The sequence below is a fragment of the Chanodichthys erythropterus genome, chromosome 17 (genome assembly GCF_024489055.1).
Source record: "Chanodichthys erythropterus isolate Z2021 chromosome 17, ASM2448905v1, whole genome shotgun sequence".
Classification (NCBI taxonomy): domain Eukaryota; kingdom Metazoa; phylum Chordata; class Actinopteri; order Cypriniformes; family Xenocyprididae; genus Chanodichthys; species Chanodichthys erythropterus.
In genome coordinates this window covers 7,761,831-7,785,656 of record NC_090237.1, presented here as the reverse complement: position 1 = coordinate 7,785,656, position 23,826 = coordinate 7,761,831, and the positions used below count along the sequence as shown (strand labels likewise).

The 23,826-nt window shown below is 37.7% G+C and overlaps 1 protein-coding gene across 1 annotated transcript; it reads left to right on the top strand.

Moving 5' to 3' along the window:
• Positions 1-12,396: 12,396 nt before the first annotated feature.
• ppm1na (protein phosphatase, Mg2+/Mn2+ dependent, 1Na (putative)) lies at positions 12,397-20,295 on the top strand. Its single transcript, XM_067365493.1, has 6 exons — positions 12,397-12,799; positions 14,444-15,015; positions 19,199-19,316; positions 19,451-19,565; positions 19,943-20,006; positions 20,165-20,295. Exons 1-6 carry the CDS (start codon positions 12,397-12,399, stop codon positions 20,192-20,194), a joined length of 1,302 nt encoding a protein of 433 aa, XP_067221594.1. The 3' UTR covers positions 20,195-20,295.
• The last annotated feature ends 3,531 nt before the right edge of the window (positions 20,296-23,826 follow it).

Here is a 23,826-nt window from a genome sequence, read left to right as displayed (position 1 = left end):
GTGGGAAGTCTGTGCTTCTTGTGAACAAGAGAAACCATATCCCTAGGATCCATTTTACATATTGACATACTGACTAGCAAAATGCTGTCAGAAAATTACCAGGCTTAAAGAATATGACAATTAAAGCAGGCTTGGGGAGTAGATAATTGATTATAGAGATGGGAAGTGATGTCTAACCTGCTATCTGGATGCAAATTGTTGGCCCCTCCGATAAGTTGAGAGTAGAGCACCACTGCTTACAGATCTGTTCTTCCTGAGTGTTACGTCCAATGGCAGGAGGCGTTGAATGTGATGGGTCCACCATCTGCAGGGTGGCTGTGGTTTCCGTGGCAACGGAAGGGTCTGACCTGCGAAGCTCTGGTACTGCCGACATAATCCACAATTAATCACCATGAGATTATATTGATGACACACTGATTCATTGCAAAGGGTCAATAAACCAAAAAGTTTTTTCTTCTCTATATATTTTTATACACACAAACTTTATTTTAAAATAATTTTTATTGTTTTACACAATAACTTAAATGATTCTTTTTTTTAACAATTTTTAAAAAGTTATAGTGGTATAAGCAAAATTTATATATATATATGACTGAGCGAGTTTATTACCTGCATTCAGATTTAGTATTTTCTTTCAGGTCAGTCCTATGTTCATAATAAAAAATATATTTAAATGTCCGCTGCAATATCTTGTCCTTTTAACAGTTAAGGCGTTTTCCCATGACTGACAGCGCTAGTCAAAGCATTTGTCAGTTGCGTTTTGTTCCGTGTTCACAACAATTCAGTCTTTTCAATATAAAAGTCTTCGCTACTGACTGACACACTCATAAAGACAGCCTTTGTCGCCATCTAATGGCATAATAATGTAACTTCTGTTGCTGTTCACGGTCAGGGACTATTTTTTCTGGCGGAAGGAAGGCTTTTAGTGATTTTACTTCATGAAAGTTGTATTGATACATATTTTTTGGCTTTAATATTTGTATCTTGTGGTAACTGTTTTATAAAAGCAATGGGGTTGCATTTGCATCTTGCCTAACAACGCCTTTCAGCCATGACTTATTCACAATACAACACAGCCTCTTGTACCTTATTACTTTATATATATACTTCTCTCTAAAAGTCATTTTGCTTATACCACTGTAATTTTTAAAAAATTTAAAAAATTAAAATTTGTATTTAAATTATTTTTATTTATATTTTTATACTGATTAGTTTAATTTATACTGTATTATATATTAATATAATCTGATCTTAATATTTAGAAAAAAAAAAAAAAGTTATTTGACAGACAGAAAGTCTGCATTATTTTTTTATTTGTGGTATATGACCATGCAAAACTCACCACCATGATTCTAGGATGTTGTTAGTAGTTGCTAGGTCATTAATAGCCCGTTCCTAAAGTATTTTGAGAATTTTTTACCGCATTGCTATTTGATTTCTAGGGTTTTCCGGGTGTTTTCTTACTGGCCAAAGACAAAAGAGCCCACTTCCTAGTTTCTATGATATTGGCCATTATTGATCAGGTCCCTTTAAGTGTCAGCTCCCTTAAAGTGATAGTTCACCCAAAAATTCTGTCATCATTTACTCAGCCTCATCTAGTTCCAAACCTGTAAGAGTTTCTTTCTTCTGTTGAACTAAAAAGAAGATATTTTGAAGAATGTCGATAACTAGATAGTTGACGGACCCCCTTGACTTCCATTGTATTTTTTCCCCCCTACTATGGAAGTCATTGGCTAACATCAACTGTCTGGTTACCAACATTCTTCAAAAGATCTCTTATTGTGTTCAACAGAACAAAGAAACTCATACAGGTTTGGAACAACATGAGGCTGAATAAATGATGATAGAATTTTAATTTTTGGGTGAACTATCCTTTTAAGGCTCCTATTTTGTCAATCGTGTCTATCTATTGTCTAATGCATAATGTGCACATGCAAACACACATTTGTTTTAATTTTCATACAATGGTAATTTTTATAAGCACCTGTTATTTGCTCATTTTGATGACTGCGTGTTTCGCTGTGTGTTCGGATGCCTGAGATCTCCTCCGTTGTTTCCCATATCCCTGTGTCTTTATCCTGAAACTCCTCCACCCTGTGACTCGGTGAATCTAGCGTCCACGTCAGGCTCTCCTCCTCCACGTCTCCCTCCCCTTCCACAGTCAAGAAGTCATGAGGGTCCCACTCCACAGCAGGAGAGTCTGGATGTACCTGGGTATCCAGAGTATCCGTACGGTGCAGTGAACCACGGCTTCCCCTCCCCCCAGTCCTGCGGCGCCCTGAGTCTCTCCGTGATGAGCCATCGCTCTCGGAGAAGGCAATGTAGGAGAAGGTGAGCTCAAAGGAGTTCTGACGCGGCGTGCCCCATACAGATGAGCTGCTGAGACATGCGTCATCATCCTCGAGGCCTTCCTCGTCGTCCGACCATTCCCTGGCTGTCTGCAGTTCGGGGAAGTCAGACTCCTCATTTCCACCTGAGCAGAAATGGTATATGTTTATGACTGATACAATAGACTCAAGGGTTAACAGGGGCAATAACAGATGTGCATATCAGGAAAACATGCAAAGATAACCGAAGCACTCATATATTTAAATACAATGTATGAAAATATTACCATCTGAGCAGGGAGGAGTGGAGTCAGGTGTTGAGTTCACTGTTGCAAATTCCTCTGAAACGAGAGAGCAATATAGGCCTATGATGCTCAATCTATACATGTAAGAATATATAATCTTTATATGTAAGAATTTTCATATAGCTTTTGTATTGCCAATATGTGAACAGCTTGTAACGAAACCTAAAAAAACTAGACCTTACACACCTTCCTAGGTTGTCTACGAAAACCTGTAGACTGATTTTTATGTGAAGGACTTGGGACGTTTTTGTCGGGAAAATCAAAATGTGACGTTTAGGCGCGTTCTCGAGAGCTTTTCTTTCGTTTCAAATGCTTACAATGTCCAGAATAATGCCAAACGAACTAATTTCAATGTATCATGCAAAGCAAAGGGATTAACTATTGTCTCACACAGCCAGTTCAATATACTTTATATGATAGTAATTTATTCACCTCATCAGTTGTAATGGTGCACGGTGAATTGCAGAGCGGTGTAAACATCTCCATATCTTTATGATCAATTGTTTTCTTAACAGCTGTATTCTTTGTCATTTTTGTTGTGTGTTTATTTTGTTATCGACATGAAAGCGTGCAGCACATTTACATATTCATTTAAACGTCGCTCTCAACAGCGTGGACTGCGTCTGGATATCGCTACAAATGTATTTCCAACTCCAACATATTTTTACTTATAAGCAATGAACGAAAAAGTATGTTCCATAAGTATGAGGTTCAGTACCTTGAATCATATTCAGTCTCTTGTACGTTATGTGTGCACGAGCAATAATTTGCTATTTGCAGTTCACTTAACAACCACTAGGGTCGCTAAAAACAAGGGTTTCTGTATTATTTACATAAGGCAATCACTTGTCATTTTATTGTCCTATTTAAATAATAATAATAATAATAATATAGCCATTTGAAGTAATCATCATGAACTGTTAAATACAGAAACAATAAAAATTAACAATAAAAAGACTTGTTTTTAAGACCAAAAATATGGCTGGTCATAGTGCCATGAAAATATGTAGTATGTATATGTAGAAGTTTCACTCCATGCTATTTATTCAATTTGTAGAAGTAGGCTACTTCAATAGCATAAAATAAATTAAAGCTTACTTATTTATGCTGACTTGTTATATGCTATTTAAAGGGTTAGTTCACCCAAAAATGAAAATTATGTCATTAATGACTCACCCTCATGTCGTTCCAAACCCGTAAGACCTCCGTTCATCTTCAGAACACAGTTTAAGATATTTAAGATTTAGTCCGAGAGCTTTCTGTCCCTCTATTGAAAATGTATGTACGGTAGACTGTCCATGTCCAGAAAGGTAATAAAAACATCATCAAAGTAGTGGGACATGGGACATCAGTGTGTCAGTTAGAAGTTTTTAAAGCCTTGAAAATACATTTTGGTCCAAAAATAACAAAAACTACGACTTTATTCAGCATTGTATTATCTTCCGGAATCCTTTCCATTGAATTGATTCCATTGAATCCTTTCATCTGCCTGCTGGTAATGCACTTCTACGTCACCGTGGTTGTTTTTGGCGATAAGGACATCCGCGACATGCACACTTACGCACCATTTTAAAAAATATAGCAATACCAAAATACAAACAATGTAGAATAGCTTGAATACAGCGTGCGTCTCCCTCAGACTGTAAACGAAGCTCGGGCGCACCGGATAACACGTCAGCAGCGTCTTACTTCGACAGCGTCACTGCGGAGTCGTGAACCACACTCCGGAGCAGAAGGGGGCGGTAATGCACCAATAAGCTGGATGCCAACCACCGTAAAACAGGAAAGAAGAAGAAGAAGCGGAGTCGTGAATGCGGATTGACAACAGACCCGGAAGAGAATACAATGCTGAATAAAGTCGTAGTTTTTGTTATTTTTGGACCAAAATGTATTTTCGATGCTTCAAAATGTCACGGATGTCCTAATCGCCAGAAACAACCACGGCGACGTAAAAGTGCATTACCAACCGAAGATGAACGGAGGTCTTGCCAGTTTGGAAAGACATGAGGATGAGTAATTAATGACATAATTTTCATTTTTGGGTGAACTAACCCTTTAAGTATTGTTGTAAATGACTGGAAACTGTGCATCAAAAATAGTTTATACCATGACACATTCCATGATATGCTACACTCTGATATCTGAAACTTTAAAATATATTTAAATTAAATTACAGATCCTAGGTTGCAACAGTTTTTTCCATCCGGTATCAGTCGCTTCCATTTATTTTATCTGTAAACAGCTTGTTATGCTGCTCGATATTGCCTACTGGTATTTGTTATCATATTATTTGAACTTATTATTGTAATCCTAAATACACTAGTTTGTAGCGCAAATAGTTTTACCATATTCTTCTAGTTATTCACATATACCTGCTAATTAATTGGAAGTCTCGCACATTCACAGGAAATAGCGTACTTCCACATTGAAAAATAAGGTGAAGATGATTACATGAAATAGAAAGATTAAAGTTCCCAATTAATTAGCTAGCATTAGGTATCTCGCTGACCAAACAAAAAAATGCTGAAAAATGATGTACCACAGTATTGGTAGAGAACCATCACAATACATCCACGTCACTATATGAGCCGGAAACGGTTTGTAATCTTTCTGTACCATGTGCTCAACTTATAGTAACAAGTAACTAGATATAGACGGCACAAGCAAAGATGGGAATTCTGCTTAGTATTCACAGTTATGACAGCAGAGAGAAATTCTGATCAAAGTCTACACCGACTATTTCAGATAAGCCAAAACAAATTTCATGTTGGTCTGACAGACTGTTCCTATAAGCGGGCAGTTCTTGCAGAGAATATACTGCAAAGTGAACCAGGCTTAGCCAGCTAATGTGTATTTGAATATTATGGATATCCATAAAAGAGACCTGTGATAAAAGCCTCTGAGCTTCCATTTCATCTTGGGATGGGTGAAACAAACCCAGCAACAGAGCTTTGTTCAGATCTTGAAGTGAAAGGTTTCCTTTGTCAGCTCCCTTGTTAACATATTATACAAAAATATGTGTTGCATTTTATGCCTGGTCTATAAAAACACATGCTTAGTGCCATATTAATATATTGTATTTACATGCTTTGTTATGGCTCTCATGTAGCAGACTCATTACTGAGTCATATATAGTACATTTTAAATTTTGAATTTGGTTTTAGTCTGCCTTTATCTTCTTAGCTATATGGTTAACCATACTATTGTATTATGGTTTCACAAATACGCCTATTTTTTCACAAAAAATACTTCAAACAATAATTATATACAGCACGTTCATAGACCCCTGATTTAAATGATAACCAATTTAAGAACATTCACCAATTCCCTTCAAATATCCCCATGAAAAGTAACAGATATGACAATCTATTAATATTGATAAAAAACAACATTTTTCAGTGTAACTACAGTATAATTTGCTGTAATCAGCAGCTGTTTACACTCACATACTGTAAGACAATTAAACACAACCCAATTGTTACACCAAATCATGCCAGATTATCCCCATTATTTCCCCACTTTTCATCCCTCAAAAGCATTTGTAAACAGCACAAGTCTCATGCAGATGCTGCATACACATATACAGATCAAATCCACACTGCAACATCAGCAGAATCCAGCAAAACAGACGGGTGAATGAGTGCTGAAGCCAACACACAACCAAGATGATGCATCAGACACAAAGCAAGAGAATAGGAACAGCTACATTTTGTACAGAGAGAAATACAGAGACATAGGGAATAAAGGAAGGACTCACTGCAGTGGGAGAACCCTAAAACCTGACCCATGCTCCATCAAGGCACCGCTGGGCCCATCCAGTCTGGAGTCCCCTCTCTCCTCTGCTGAATCGCTCCCTCTCTTTTCAGCTCCCTCACGCTCTGTGTTCCTCATGCACCCCTCCCTCCTTTAGTGCACTGCTGTTTCTCTTTCTCTCACCCTCCCTTCTCTTCATCGGCCCCTCCCAGCCTCACTCGCTCGCTCATTCTCTGCTGCAGCCAATAGAGGGTAGATGAAGAGACCTGACTCAGAATGCCACTCTGAGTGAGTGTTATCAGTATGAGTGCATCCATGTGTGTAGCTCATCTCTGCCATCTCAGATCAACATCCTCTTTATGTCCATCTGCTTGCATTTAACAAGGATGAACGTGTTGCAACCTTCAAATTCACCCTTAAGATGAATTTATTTAATTTTAATTAGCACCTTTCAAGAGGAATTACTTAAGAGATTTAATATTTTAATATTAAATAAATAATATTTAAATTAATTAAATTATTTAAAATAAATAATACATTTGACGTCAAAAATAAGCTACTATTAGTAATAAATAAACACCCCTCGCACACCTTAATGGTTGCAGGTTGGTGCGATGGACCATATGAAATTAAGGCTATGCAAACATGAAATGATTATTAAACATTAAAGGGGACCTATTATGCCCCTTTTCACAAGATGTAATATAAGTCTCTGGTGTCCCCAGAATGTGTCTGTGAAGTTTCAGCTCAAAATACCCCAAAGATAATTTATTATAGCTTGTCAAATTTCCCCCTATTTGGGTTTGAACAAAAACACACCGTTTTTGTGTGTGTTTCTTTAAATGCAAATGAGCTGCTGCTCCCCGCCCACTTTCCAAAAGAGGAACAGGTCACGCTCTGGTTGCTCAACAACAACAAAGCTGGAGAATCTCACACAGCCAAAATGAGGATTGTCAGTAACGGTGTTCAGCCTTACATTGTTCAAACCGGAGTTGACACTGATGGAGAGACTCAGGAAGAAGTTACAACTTTTAGAATGAAACTGAATGTTTCTGAATGGTTAGTGGATTAATTTATGTGGTTTCTGTGGAGTTGATTTGACTCATGGACTAGCATGTGCCGCCATGTTAATCTTTTGTGCAAAACTTGTATGGACGCCCAGTTGCCCGCTATACATAGTGTACCTGTTGCCAAACAGAACCATACACACCAGGCTAATGTTTATGATTGCTATCAAATGCTGTGAATGGTCTAATATGTTTTCCAAAATATCGCTCTGACAGAAATCGAGCATTCCAGGGTCAACTTGCAGGCTATCCAAGCTAACGAGACTCTAAATAGTGTTCTGTGCTCGTCTGTGCAGCCAACGACAGAACAACTGGAACACCATTTTCGCTTGCGTAAACAAAATGGAGGCGTCGTGGGTGGAAACGTGCAGATTAAGGGGCAGTAATATTATAATAAGATGCCGTTCCTACATCAGAAAGGGAGCGAAATCTGAGCGGCTTGCAAAATATCACACAAGTAGGAGTTTTTTCACATGCTTGCAAAGAAAGGCTTGCCAAAACAAAGTCACTAGGTGGTCCTTTTTCACATTTTCTGGGTTGGTAGATGCACCGGGGAACCGATTATAGCACTTAAACACAGAAAAAGTCAGATTTTCATCATACAGTGGGTACGGAAAGTATTCAGACCCCCTTAAATTTTTCACTCTTTGTTATATTGCAGCCATTTGCTAAAATCAAGTTAATTTTTTTCCTCATTAATGTACACACAGCACCCCATATTGACAGAAAAACACAGAATTGTTGACATTTTTGCAGATTTATTAAAAACGAAAAACTGAAATATCACATGGTCCTAAGTATTCAGACCCTTTGCTCAGTATTTAGTAGAAGCACCCTTTTGATCTAATACAGCCATTAGTCTTTTTGGGAAAGATGCAACAAGTTTTTCACACCTGGATTTGGGGATCCTCTGCCATTCCTCCTTGCAGATCCTCTCCAGTTCTGTCAGGATGGATGGTAAACGTTGGTGCCTAGTTTTCTCCACACATACCGCTTAGAATTAAGGCCAAAAAGTTCTAACTTGGTCTCATCAGAGAATCTTATTTCTCACTATCTTGGCAAAGTTCATGCGGGCTTTCATGTGTCTTGCACTGAGGTCAGGCTTCTGTTGGTCCACTCTGCCATAAAGCCCCGACTGGTGGAGGGCTGCAGTGATGGTTGACTTTCTACAACTTTCTCCCGTCTCCTGACTGCATCTCTGGAGCTCAGCCACAGTGATCTTTGGGTTCTTCTTTACCTCTTTCACCAAGGCTCTTCTCCCCCGATAGCTCGGTTTGACTGAATGGCCAGCTCTAGGAAGGGTTCTGGTCGTCCCAAACTTCTTCCATTTAAGGATTATGGAGGCCACTGTGCTCTTAGGAACCTTAAGTTCAGCAGAATTTTTTTTTTGTAACCTTGGCCAGATCTGTGCCTTGCCACAATTCTGTCTCTGAGCTCTTCAGGCAGTTCCTTTGACCTCATGGTTCTCATTTGCTCTGACATGCACTGTGAGCTGTAAGGTCTTATATAGACAGGTGTGTGGCTTTCCTAATCAAGTCCAATCAGTATAATCAAACACAGCTGGACTCAAATGAAGGTGTAGAACCATCTCAAGGATGATCAGAAGAAATGGACAGCACCTGAGTTAAATATATGAGTGTCACAGCAAAGGGTCTGAATACTTAGGACCATGTGATATTTCAGTTTTTCTTTTTTAATAAATCTGCAAAAATGTAAACAATTCTGTGTTTTTCTGTCAATATGGGGTGCTGTGTGAACATTAATGAGGAAAAAAATTTACTTAAATGATTTTAGCAAATGGCTGCAATATAACAAAGAGTGAAAAATTTAAGGGGCTCTGAATACTTTCCGTACCCACTGTATGTCTGTCCACTTTAAGTTATCCATTAGTGTTCTGCATGGAGTATAAATGCAGCAACATAGACCTTTATATCTCATGTATATGCATAAGGCCTTCAGTGTTTGAATATTAGCCTTCATTTAAAACTCTAATGTAGCTTTTGTTTGTGTCCACTGCAGTCCACCTTCAGCAGAGCCAAAGCCTCATGGGTTGCGGGGTACCCTAGCAAATGAGAAATGCTCATATCTGGTACTGAACACAAAATGTACATCAGCCCACACAGGTTCAGATACAAAAAAATCAAACTAAATTGAAATGCTTTTTATAACCTACTGTATTTTTTGGAGTATTTTTGTTTCATAATATTTAAATATTATTTAACAATTTTATTTTAAAACAAAATGTTAATATTTTTATTCTTTTAATAATTATTTATTATTAGGGGTGTAACAATATATCGTGTAACAATATATCGCAATACAAAAATCCAACAATATGTATCGTAGATAGTGACAATATGCATTGTGTATAGTTCACCCAAAATGAAAATTACTGAGAAAAAAAAAATAAAAAATCAAGTTTACAAAGTTTTAGTGTCAGCACTACATTGAACTATTATTTAAATGTTGAATATAATGTGTAATAATACAATGGGGGAATATTTGTGGGTCCTGAAAACACCAAATGTCTTATGTTACCAGTAAAAAGTGGACTACATTATTTTAAATATATATAGTCAGTGACAGAGTGCAAACATATAACAATAAATCTGTTTCAGCTTCAGAATCATAAATATTTTTATTCTGTTATCAGCATTTTCCTGTATATTGGGTTACCAGCACCAAGTCCAAGCCCATTCATGCATTTTAATCAACAGTACATTTTTTGTTAACCTTTTACCATTTCTTAGAATATAGCAATAATATTGTATCGTGAGTTCAGTATCGTGATATGTATCGAATCGTGACATGAGGGTATCGTTACACCTCTATTTATTATGTTATAATTATTTAAAAACAGCAGTACTTTATTTTTTTAATATTTAACTGTGGAGATAAGGGCTAGTTGTCACATGGGCAAAACAAAAGTCCAATTAAACAATTGTGTGTTTTCTTTAGCATTGGCTTTGTTTGTTTGTTTCAAACAACAAAGTTTAAATTGGATTTTTTTTGTACATTTTAGAAGGAATTTATGAAGGAATCTCAGGAAACAGGAAGTGAAGCTAACATTGGATTCGGACCTGCCTTGAAGCTACCTTGGAATGCGTCCTCTGAATGCGTCCTTTTTAAGCTTTCAGATGCAGACACTAATACTTTTATATTGAAAGGGCCTAAAACAAGGACCTTATTTTTTACTTTAAACAGCAACTTATAAGACATAACCGACAAGTGCATTGACTAGCGCTGTCATGGGAAATCCCCTTAATTGTTAAAAGGCAAAGATATCGCTTTTCTCAGCAGACATTAAAACTGATTTTTTTAATTATGAATATACCTGAAGACTATCAGATGCAGGTAATACACTCGCTTAGTCAATCTCTACATTACTCTACATCAGTGGTTCCCAACCACATTCCTGGAGGCCCACCAACACTGCACATTTTGCATGTCTCCTTCGTCTGACACACCAATTTTAGATCTTTGAGTCACTAGTAATGAGCTAATAACCTTAATCAGGTGTGTTTGACTGAGGAGACATGCAAAATGTGCAGTGTTAGTGGGCCTCCAATGTGGTTGGGAACCACTGCTCTACATAATACAATAAGCCGATCTTTTGTTGCTAGCTCTAATGTGGCATTTTAGAATTAGTAACGAATGCTTGGACTCAACTGTTACTATAAACTGTCAACTTGACATTTGAATCCGTGGCTGAAGGAAGTAGTTCCACACCAAAGAGGGTTTTTAAAGACAATCCGTTGTGGTTTCATATTTATTTACACACTTGTGTTGTTGAACTGTTGTATATATGCAATATCACATGAGGCCTATGGTCTAATCACAGCCTTGCTGATATAAAGCCATATCACACTCCTACTTGTGTGATATTTATAGGGAATTTCTGAAGAAGTGGATGTGCATGTTGTCTAATTGTAGTCATGCAGGTTTTAATGCCAGGGTCTTGCAATGCCCTTGCTCATTATAATCTCACTGTTTATGAATGGCTCAAGTCCAAATGTCTCACACCTACGCGCCTTAAATACAGGTAATCTGCAAGCCTTCCAAGAACTAGGCTTTCCAAAGGAGGCCAGTTCCTACTACTCATAAGGACAATTACATTAAGAGACATTCTAACCAGCTATATAATCATTCAGACTGCCATTTTATTCTTTCAAACAAGAAGTGAAATGCAATGTTTACTTACAGTGGATTAGGAGTGTTTGAGACAACATGTGGTTGTCATGTTAGGCAATTAGCACATCAAAATTATATCTGGATAAACTCGTGATTTAAAAAGAAGTGCAAAAAGTTGAATGAATAAGTGAATACATTGTGTAAGAGGGCAACACCATCATACTTTGTAGATTAAAAGTAACAGGTTGTCAAGTATATGCATTTTACAACATATTCCACACTATTCAAAAACCTTCAATAAATGGACCGTGTCCCGTTAATGCTTATTTTCAATATTGCATGTGAAAATCAAACTCATCCTGCTTGGATGCTAATTATGAAACACTTGTAGTTCATCAAGTGCATCTATGGACGCAAACTAATCCAGGCGCATTACGAAGTAAGGATTACATGAGGGCGTAAAGACGACAGATGAAGGGAAAGACAGAACACTGTGGTGTCTGAGGATGAGTGAACATATATAGATTAGCCAATCAGAACTGGGCTAGAGAAAGAACACAGCTTGGTGATAAACACACCCAGACTTCATATCAGTCCAATGGATTTCATTGGGAACAACAGAGAGGAGAGAGCTATTGAACAAATGACAACACATTAAGGGCTCCAAACTAATTACAGGCATTAACACACTGTCCAGCAACTGTCCGTCCTCTTTTGGCTCAACCTCAACGAAAGGCACTGGATCGGCTTCGGAGGACCAGGAAGAGGAGTTTGAAGAACAGTAGGAGACTGAAGAGGAGGATCCGGGTAGCCATGAGAACTGCCAGGCGGGCCAGTGCCATGGAGGTGCCCTCATTCCTGCGCCAGCTGGTGAAGGAAACAGAGAAGATGGTAACCTTCTTCTTTAAGGGAGGGCGACGGGACTCGGGAGCTGATGATGACTACTTTGAAAATGAAGAGGATATAGGTAGACCCTACCTAGAAAGGCCCATTTTGGAGAAAGATATGGCAGAAGGGGGTTCGAAATGGGGCATTAACTACGCCATGGCCAGTATGCAGGGCTGGCGTGCCCAGATGGAGGATGCCCACACCTGCATGCCAGAGATGACCGATGCCTTGCCAGACTGGAGCTATTTTGCCGTTTACGATGGACATGCGGGGAGAACAGTGGCTCAGTACTGCTCCAAACACCTGCTGGATTTTATTCTCGACACAGGTACACACCGATTTTATGTAGATTATTACTCTTTTTCTTGAGGATAAGGGATGAAATTTGTACATGTGAAGAGTTAGTGATAATGTGCTTTTCAGCAGTTTCGAAATGTAAACTACATTTTTATATTTGAAGACGAAAATGTGACTGCCACCACAATATAGGAGTTTGCCTGCCAACTTTCCGGCTGCTGACTTTTATTTGCTTAGTCATCGCCAAGGTGTTCTAGATGGTTCCTAGTGTGTTCTTCAAGCAGCTGAGGATAGGTGGTTGCTTATTGGCAAAGTAAAAATAGCTGAGGTATCATTCATGTCTGTAGCTAGGATGGACATTTAATTCAAGGTAAAAATCGAGATAAATTTATTTGAGATGCAAAAGATATTTTGCCAACACTCGCGTGTACTTACTATAGTATTATGCATAATTACATTTTTAATTATAATTGCAACTAAACGAAACCCTAACCCCATAGTAAGTGCATGTTGTTAATTAATATTACTCATTACTATTTGTATATTTAAATGGTAACAAAGATTTAACTTGAAAATGTGAAAAATCTGACAGTGCAGTCAAGCCCAAAGAGTACTTCGTTTTTTTATGTGTACGCTAGAGTCGAACGCACAGCCTTGCAAAGTATACTTCATTTGACTCATATGCGAACACAGGTATTCGACGCATGAGCAGTTTTGAGCAAACTCTCGCCACAAATTACAACACATATAAATATCTTTGTATTCTTTTATGCTAGAGTTGTACAAATGAGGGTACTTTCTAACCTTTTTATACAATCTCTTGTCTATGTAGGCCTCCGTTGTCACTGTAGCTTGCATGCGTTCCGGTCTGTTGCAGTTTTTCTTCGACTACCTTGTGAATCGATGCCCCCAGTGCATGGTTGCCACCTTGTGGATAAACAAATTACTGCAAAATAAATACATAAATAAATGCGCATGTGCGACCTGCGCGGTTACAAAAATCTGGCTGTATGCATTCAGTAAGTGTGTACTCTTCTGATGACGAAATTCGTGTCACGCGCACTGTACGCTGACCCTCGAGAATGCGTAAAAAGTGAACTATACTTTGGGCTTTAGACAAAATACACTTTTACCCTTTCATTTCCTTCCTAGCTAGCACCACTACATTAGTTAACTTTGTTGACACTGGGCGAAAATCATGTTTTCTAAGAGAAATGGGACAAAAATACAAAATAGCACTTCTTATTAAGTAGCTGTCTTTTAAGTTTTTCCAATGATATTGGATCACAAAGTAATGTAAGGTTTTACAAACGTAGCTCAAGGAGAAAAGTTCAAAGAAAGATTATAAAAAAGTATATAAATATAATAATAATTGTATTTTTTAAAGTTTCAATCAGCTTTCTAAATTCTTAATGCTTAATCACAACTAATATGATTCTATTGAATGATAAAATAGTGCCAACTTAATAAAAAAGTAAATATTTTTAGACAATGTTTTACACATATTTAGGTTTATATTTTTAGTCTATATACAATATATAAAATATTAGCTGCCTTTATATTTTTGGAAAGTGGTCCAAAAAATACAAAAATGTCTGAGGAAGTCATCTAACAAATCTTTCCGATTGTAACAAGCTTTACTGTGCTTGACACTGTTATATGCTTGTATAATCAGGCTGTCTGAAGGTGGATGAGGATGTAGAGCATGTCAAAGAGGGCATCAGAGATGGCTTCCTCGAGATCGACCGCCACATGCACACCCTGTCCCGTAATGAGAGCTGGGACCACAGTGGATCTACAGCAACCGCTGTTATGATCTCTCCACGAAACATCTACTTCATCAACTGCGGCGATTCACGGACCTTCCTTTGCCGTGATGGTCATGTGGTCTTCTACACCGAGGACCACAAACCCTGCAACCCACGCGAGAAAGAGCGCATCCAGAACGCCGGCGGCTCCGTCACCCTGCAGCGAATCAACGGTTCACTGGCCGTGTCCCGCGCCCTTGGCGACTTCGACTTTAAGGAGGTGGAATGGAGGGCTCAGACTGAACAGCTGGTGTCACCTGAACCAGAGGTGTACGAGCTGGAGCGAACACCAGAAGATGAGTTTCTGGTAGTGGCATGTGATGGTGTTTGGGACGCCATCGGTAACGAGGAGCTGTGTGCGTTTGTGCGCAACCGCCTGCAGGTCTGTGATGATCTGAGGGAGATCTGCGCTCAGGTCATTGACCTCTGCCTCTATAAGGTTTGTATCAGCAGTGAGAGGATCCCATTGGGTTGGCTAATGGCCAAATTTGCAAGTTTCAGTCAGAGTGTCTGATGCCCTGGAGTCAGGGTGCATGGGTTTTTATTTTTAGCAAGGTACCAGGATACTGATTGGATTGGAAAAACATTTCAAACAATAGTATGCTTCATTGTTGACCACATTAGACTGCATTGAAAATAGTCTCAAAGGATTTTTTGGCATTGATATTCAATTCAAAGAAGAACCTTTAACATTCATGGAACCTTTCCATTACACAAAAGGTTCTTTATAGTGAACACAAGGGTTCTTTAGATTTTTTAAAGGGATAGTTCACCCAAAAAATGAAAATTCTGTCATCCTTTACTCACCATCAAGTTGTTTCAAAACAAAAGAAGATATTTTGAAGAATGTCGTAACCAAACAGTAGTCCATCAACTGTTTGGTTATATTCTTCAAAATATCTTGATATCTTCTTTTGTTTTCAGCAGAAGAAAGAAATTCAGTCATGTTTGGAACAACTTGAGGGTGAGTAAATGATGAGTGAATTACTGAACTATTCACTGAAAGCTTCTTTGGGGAACCAAAAATGGCTCTTCTAAAAGCTTATTTTTTAGAAATAATATTGAGTTTTATCTTTTATCTTTTGTAAGTGATGTGATTTTTTCCAATTTTTTAATAAATTTACATTTTTCCTGACCTAAGAACCCAGGTGAAAAAAAAGTACATTTCTATAATGTACTTAGAGCTGTATTTTTGTGCACTGATTTTGTACTTAATATTTTAAAAATTCCCCTTTGTATTTCTTAAGATAATCTTAAGAAGTGTACTCAACTGTGCTATTTTGAGACAGCATGAAATATGAACTTAAATGTGCTTTTAATATACTATCTCTGTATTTAAAAATGTTTTTAGATACTACTTAGATACCACTATTTAGATACTAGTACATTTGAACCCATAGTGTACTACAAGTGTTAACTAAATATATTTTTTATATAAAATATATGAGAATCACTGCATCAATATGCTTTTATTTTAGCCATTAGCCAGTGAGTATCTCTGATGAGTCCATCAAGAAGTCTGATTCTAATCAAAAACACCTTCTACAACTTTTAAAGAGTTTAGGACTGCTTTGTTATTTTAAATGATTACAGGCACTTGGGTTATGTAATGTTATATAATGAGATGCCGCATGTTGAGGCATGGAAGCTTACAGAGTGCATAATAGAATCAGCTTGACCTGTTCTATGGAGATACTGTTCTTTAAATAGAATGATTACAAGGAAGACAAGAAGAGAGCGAGAGAGAGCGAGAGAGAGAGAGAGAGAGAGAGAGAGGGGGGGGGGGGGATTACGAGTGACTCAGACTTCAGGTTAAGGGATATTCTGGTTTACAAACCAACTATTCAATCAGGTCAAGAGGTCCTTTGGTTTATTACTAACATTAGCTGTCTGTGAACATTTATATAATATATATATATATATATATATATATATATATTAGTACAGTCCAAAAGTTTAGAACCACTAAGATTTTTAATGTTTTTAAAAGAAGTTTCGTCTGCTCATCAAGGCTACATTTATTTAATTAAAAATACAGTAAAAAACAGTAATATTGTGAAATATTATTACAATTTAAAATAACTGTGTACTATTTAAATATATTTGACAATGTAATTTATTCCTGTGATGCAAAGCTGAATTTTCAGCATCATTACTCCAGTCTTCAGTGTCACATGATCCTTCAGGAATCATCCTAATATGCTGATTTGCTGCTCAATAAACATTTATGATTATTTTCAATGTTGAAAACAGTTGTGTACTTTTTTTTTTTCAGGATTCCTTGATGAATAGAAAGTTCAAAAGAACAGCATTTATCTGAAATACAAAGCTTCTGTAGCATTATACACTACTGTTCAAAAGTTTGGGGTCAGTAAGAATTTTTATTTTTATTTTTTTGAAAAGAAATGAAAGAAATTAATGCTTTTATTCAGCAATGATGCATTAAATCAATCAAAAGTGGCAGAAAAATTTCAGATAAACACTGTTCTTTTGAACTTTCTATTCATCAAATAATCCTGAAAAAAATATTGTACACATATATTTTGTACAATTGTACACATTAAATGTTTATTGAGCAGCAAATCAGCATATTAGAATGATTTCTGAAGGATCATGTGACACTGAAGACTGGAGTAATGATGCTGAAAATTCAGCTTTGCATCACAGGAATAAATCACTTTGTGAAATATACAGTTGTTTTAAATTGTAATAATATTTCACAATATTACTGTTTTTACTGTTTTTTTAATTAAATAAATGTAGCCTTGGTGAGCAGACAAAACTTTTTTTTAAAAACATTAAAAATCTTTGTGGTTCCAAACTTTTGTACTGTACTGTGTATATTATATACAGTGAGGAAAATAAGTATTTGAACACCCTGCTATTTTGCAAGTTCTCCCACTTAGAAATCATGGAGGGGTCTGAAATTGTCATCGTAGGTGCATGTCCACTGTGAGAGACATAATCTAAAGAAAAAAATCCAGAAATCACAATGTATGATTTTTTAACTATTTATTTGTATGATACAGCTGCAAATAAGTATTTGAACACCTGAGAAAATCAATGTTAATATTTGGTACAGTAGCCTTTGTTTGCAATTACAGAGGTCAAACGTTTCCTGTAGTTTTTCAGCAGGTTTGCACACACTGCAGGAGGGATTTTGGCCCACTCCTCCACACAGATCTTCTCTAGATCAGTCAGATTTCTGGCTTGTCGCTGAGAAACACGGAGTTTGAGCTCCCTCCAAAGATTCTCTATTGGGTTTAGGTCTGGAGACTGGCTAGGCCATGCCAGAACCTTGATATGCTTCTTACAGAGCCACTCCTTGGTTATCCTGGCTGTGTGCTTCGGGTCATTGTCATGTTGGAAGACCCAGCCTCGACCCATCTTCAATGCTCTAACTGAGGGAAGGAGGTTGTTCCCCAAAATCTCGCAATACATGGCCCCGGTCATCCTCTCCTTAATACAGTGCAGTCGCCCTGTCCCATGTGCAGAAAAACACCCCCAAAGCATGATGCTACCACCCCCATGCTTCACAGTAGGGATGGTGTTCTTGGGATGGTACTCATCATTCTTCTTCCTCCAAACACGTTTAGTGGAATTATGACCAAAAAGTTCTATTTTGGTCTCTTCTGACCACATGACTTTCTCCCATGACTCCTCTGGATAATCCAAATGGTCATTGGCAAACTTAAGACGGACCTGGACATGTGCTGGTTTAAGCAGGGGAACCTTCCGTGCCATGCATGATTTCAAACCATGACGTCTTAGTGTATTACCAACAGTAACCTTGGAAACGGTGGTCCCAGCTCTTTTCAGGTCATTGACCAGCTCCTCCCGTGTAGTTCTGGGCTGATTTCTCACCTTTCTTAGGATCATTGAGACCCCACGAGGTGAGATCTTACGTGGAGCCCCAGTCCGAGGGAGATTGACAGTCATGTTTAGCTTCTTCCATTTTCTAATGATTGCTCCAACAGTGGACCTTTTTTCACCAAGCTGCTTGGCAATTTCCCCGTAGCCCTTTCCAGCCTTGTGGAGGTGTACAATTTTGTCTCTAGTGTCTTTGGACAGCTCTTTGGTCTTGGCCATGTTAGTAGTTGGATTCTTACTGATTGTATGGGGTGGACAGGTGTCTTTATGCAGCTAACGACCTCAAACAGGTGCATCTAATTTAGGATAATAAATGGAGTGGAGGTGGACATTTTAAAGGCAGACTAACAGGTCTTTGAGGGTCAGAATTCTAGCTGATAGACAGGTGTTCAAATACTTATTTGCAGCTGTATCATACAAATAAATAGTTAAAAAAATCATACATTGTGATTTCTGGATTTTTTTTTTTAGATTATGTCTCTCACAGTGGACATGCACCTACGATGACAATTTCAGACCCCTCCATGATTTCTAAGTGGGAGAACTTGCAAAATAGCAGGGTGTTCAAATACTTATTTTCCTCACTGTATATATATATATATCTTTATTGATCTACTCTAATATAATATAATATAATATAATATAATATAATATAATATAATATAATATAATATAATATAATATAATATAATATAATATAATATAATATAATATAATATAATATAATTGATTAATGTCTTCACATCTTGCAGGGAAGTTTAGACAACATCAGCATTATCATCATCTGTTTCGATGGCGCCCCCAAGGTGACACCAGAGGCACTGCAACGTGAGGCTGAGTTAGAGCAGCTCATTGAGCAAAAAGTGGAAGGTAATTTGACCAATTCATTCGATATAAAAGATTTTACACTATATATATATAAGATGCAATTTTAACACAAATTAGATTAGATGAGATAGCCAAACCTTTTTACATAAAACTATATTTTCTTTCACATTGCCTAGAGATCATTCAAGTGATCAGATCTAAAGATGGGGAACCTGACCTGCTCTATGTGATGAAATTCCTGACATCTGAAAATATTCCCGGCCTCCCACCAGGTGGAGGAATCTCATGCAAGTGAGTTATACTGGACAGTAATATATATATTACTATACACTGCAGAAATGATTTTCAAATCAAATTAATTTCAAATTGAGTTTTTGCTTAAAATAAGACATCTGCAAATGGGACCAGAAAATGGGGTTGTTTATCCCATGTATGTATTATATGTATAGGTATTATTATGTATTATATATGAATTAAGTTTATTTTTCTGACACCATTTGCAGATGTTTGTTCTTGTTTAAGCAAACTTTGTCATTTTTGCTTCTGGTTTAAGAATGTTTAGATATTTTAATAGAAAACAAGTCCAAAAATACTAAGAGAGATACATGTTTGAGTGAGTGTGTGTGTTTCTCAATCTCTGTTTTGTTGTCTTTTTTTCTATATTGCAGGAGAGATTGCATAATTGCTGCATATCAGAAATATGCAGCAGCCTTTAGACCTCTTGAGCCAATGGTATGTGTTTGATATTCATACATATATGTTTAAGCCATACTGAATAAACTATTAATTCCCCAACATTTTATTTGATATGATTTGAAGTTGTTGTTAAAGATACATGGTAAATGTTCATCAATAAAAATGCTCATAAAAATACTCTTTCTTCATTTAAGGATATTGGGGGTTCTGATGACTCCACCTAGTGGCCGTTACCCAGAAGATGGAATCAAGCCTTGAATCTCTGTAGATGTAATAATTAATGCGAGGATGATATTTGTGTGCCACCTGCTTTACAGAGGTCACATTTTTTAGCCAAACTGTTCCTTTTTTAAATCAATGTTGTGTATTGTACACATGGAAACAGAAACAGGAGATGTATTTATCAAAAACTTTCATAAAAGTGGCTTTTGCACCATTTTCACAACTATTGGTGGCAGTACCTGCTTTTTGGTGTGTTCGCACCGCAGGAACTGGGAAAAATGTTATGTCTTGGAACGCCTTTTGGGGGGACTGAATTAGCTCCTACTTCAGAGTAGGGTCTAATCCAGCACAATAGGAACTACCACTGATTGGGCGAATACCATACGATGCCATACGAAACACCGGCACTCGCTATTTTTAAAAAACGGCCTGTAAACACACAGTTTACATATACTTACTCCACAAGCTATCTACATGAACGGGGAAAACAGCGATAGATGGAGCGACACAACTTTACGCTACACAGTTGCTGACGTTGTTGAATGCTGCACTTAAATTATGTCGCTGTCGGACGGCTTACGTCACTTCAGAGTTCCTACTAGCGGTGCAAATGCAACCATGAAAATGGCCCTATAGGGGAAAATAACTACCCGGTGCGAAAGCCTCTAAGGCCCCGTTTACACTAGTGCATTTTCAATTTAAAACAACATTTTAAAATGAAAACAATCCCCGTCTACACAGCGTTTCAGAAACGATCTCCATCTACAGTACATGACTGAAAATGCATGTCACATGACCGTTCATGCACACACAAGTGTAAACAGTTGTACAGCCTCTTGCACATGTAGCTGCAGTATTAAAAAGTCGAGTTTAAAGTAGAGCTGCTAGACAGCAGTTTAGTCTCCATGTTATTGTTTACACGGTCATCAAGGATACGCAGAGCAAACGTGGGCAGCCACACCATCGTTTTCAAAAGTCTCCATTTTGGTCCGTTTATACTACGGCACTTGTCATGTTTGGTTCGATTAAAACGAACCCTGGTGCGATTGCTCGGTTAGTGCGGTTCATTTGAACATGTGAACGCAAAACAAGCGGACCGAGACCGCTGAAAAGATGGGTCTCAGTCCGCTTCCAAACGAACTCTGGTGCGGTTCGAATGATATATGAACGCAACACGGACCAAAGACATGTAACCGAACCAAAAGCAGAAAGACGAGACCCTAAAAAGGACAGAATCCTCACGCATGTCAGTTTTTCTCGTTATAGTCGCGAGTTTGCCCATCACAGGCATCAGACGCGCGTCTCCTCACAGCAGATCATTTGTGTGTGTGACGGATGGATTCCCGCCGGTGTTTTGACTTTACACATTTTATAAGCTCTTCACGAGTTCCAAGCTGGCCAAAATACCATCACATGCAGGCTACGCACCGCTACGCACACACAACGAGCGCATTTACCTCAGCACACAGCACTGTTTTGGATGTTCGGAAAGTTCCGTTTCAAAATAGTCAATACGTCATAAAATCCAACCAATCACGTTGTGAATGTATCCCTATGCCTTAAGGTTCGGTATCTTTTGGTTCGGTGATAAAATTGCCAATCTGAACGCTAATCGGACCAGGACTAAATGTTTTTTTTTCTTCTTTGGTCCGGACCAAATGAACCAAACGAACCGAACCGAAGTGTGAACGCACCCTAAAACACAACCCCGGCGTTTTCAAACCAAAACAGGCTCTGCAGCGTTTTTGAAAGTTTATGTTTTCAAGGATCGAAAACGCTGGAGTAGTGTAAGTAAATGACAGGCGTAACCGTAGCAAAACACTGACACCAGTAAAAATGCGTCCCAGGGGGTAAAATCCACGTTTTTGGCTGGGTTCTCCTGGTAAAATTCACATTACAGGGGCTAAATATCATCATCATTTCGGGTCGTTTCAACCAGTGGTCATGAACAACAACCCGCGGCAACAGTGTTAAAGTAGTCCAATTTGCGTGAAAACCGTAGAATTGGCAACACTGGTTGTCTTGTGAGACTAGAAAGACCATTAAAAGACAATTGACTATTGAAAAAGTCAGCATGTAATGGAAGTTGCAGCCTATTTTGACGTATATCCAGGCTTAAAGGGTTAGTTCACCCAAAAATGAAAATTATGTTATTAATCACTCACCCCCATGTCATTCCAAACCCGTAAGACCTTCATTCATCTTCGGAACACAGTTTAAGATATTTTAGATTTAGTCCGAGAGCTTTCTGTCCCTCCATTGAAAATGTATGTATGGTAGACTGTCCATGTCCAGAAAGATAATAAAAACATCATCAAAGTAGTCCATGTGACATCAGTGGGTTAGTAAGAATTTGTTGAATCATCAAAAATACATTTTGGTCCAAAAATAACAAAAACTACGACTTTATTCAGCATTGTATTCTCTTCCGGGTCTGTTGTCAATCCGCGTTAACGACTCCGCTTCTTCTTTTTCCTTCCTGTTTTACGGCGGTTGGCATCCAGCTTATTGGTGCATTTCCGCCCCCTTCTGCTCCGGAGTGTGGTTCACGACTCCGCAGTGACACTGCTGATGTAAGACGCTGCTGACGTGTTATCCGGTGCACCCTACATTGTTTGTCTACATTGTTTGTATTTTGGTATTGTTATATTTTTTAAAATGATGCATAAGTGTGCATGTCACGGATGTCCTAATCACCAAAAACAACCACGGCGACGTAAAAGTGCATTACCAACGCCGACAGATGAAAGGATTCAATGGAATCAATTCAATGGAAAGGATTCCGGAAGAGAAGCCAATGCTGAATAAAGTCATAGTTTTTGTTATTTTTGGACCAAAATGTATTTTCGAGGCTTCAAAAAAATCTAACTGAACCTCTGATGTCACATGAACTACTTTGATGATGTTTTTATTACCTTTCTGGACATGGACAGTCTACCGTACATACATTTTCAATGGAGGGACAGAAAGCTCTCGGACTAAATCTAAAATATCTTAAACTGTGTTCCGAAGATAAACGGAGGTCTTACGGGTTTGGAACGACATGAGGGTGAGTCATTAATGACATAATTTTCATTTTTGGGTGAACTAACCCTTTAAAGCAACTAAAGTGGCTTTTGTTCATTGGGAATTAATTGGATTGTTAGATCATTATCATTTGCTATTACTAATGATGTTAATGATGTGCACAGATAAATCATTAATAATAACCACTTAAAACTGATTTCATAATTAACATATTTACAAACAAACATATCTAAGATGCTTCAATGTATAATTGTATTATAAATATGTTTCTTGTATTTGTTTATGAATGTAAAGCTCTGTACTTACAGAGAACATAGATTTACATAACCAAATATGTACTGAGTTAAAAAATAACATCTGTAAAACTTTATAAAAGGGTACTTGAACTATAAATTTATTTGTCTCATTTTTTTTTTTTAACTAGAGTAGTACACCTACCAGTTTTATAACACATAAAAAATAATTATGTGAATGAGGACCCATTTTGCATGAGAGAACTCTATGTCCCTATGTCACTTATGTCTATTTTGTTATGAAATCATACTTGAATAGCTCAAAAGTTGTGTTAAATATGTAAATTAGTCATAAGTGGATGAATTGTCAATCA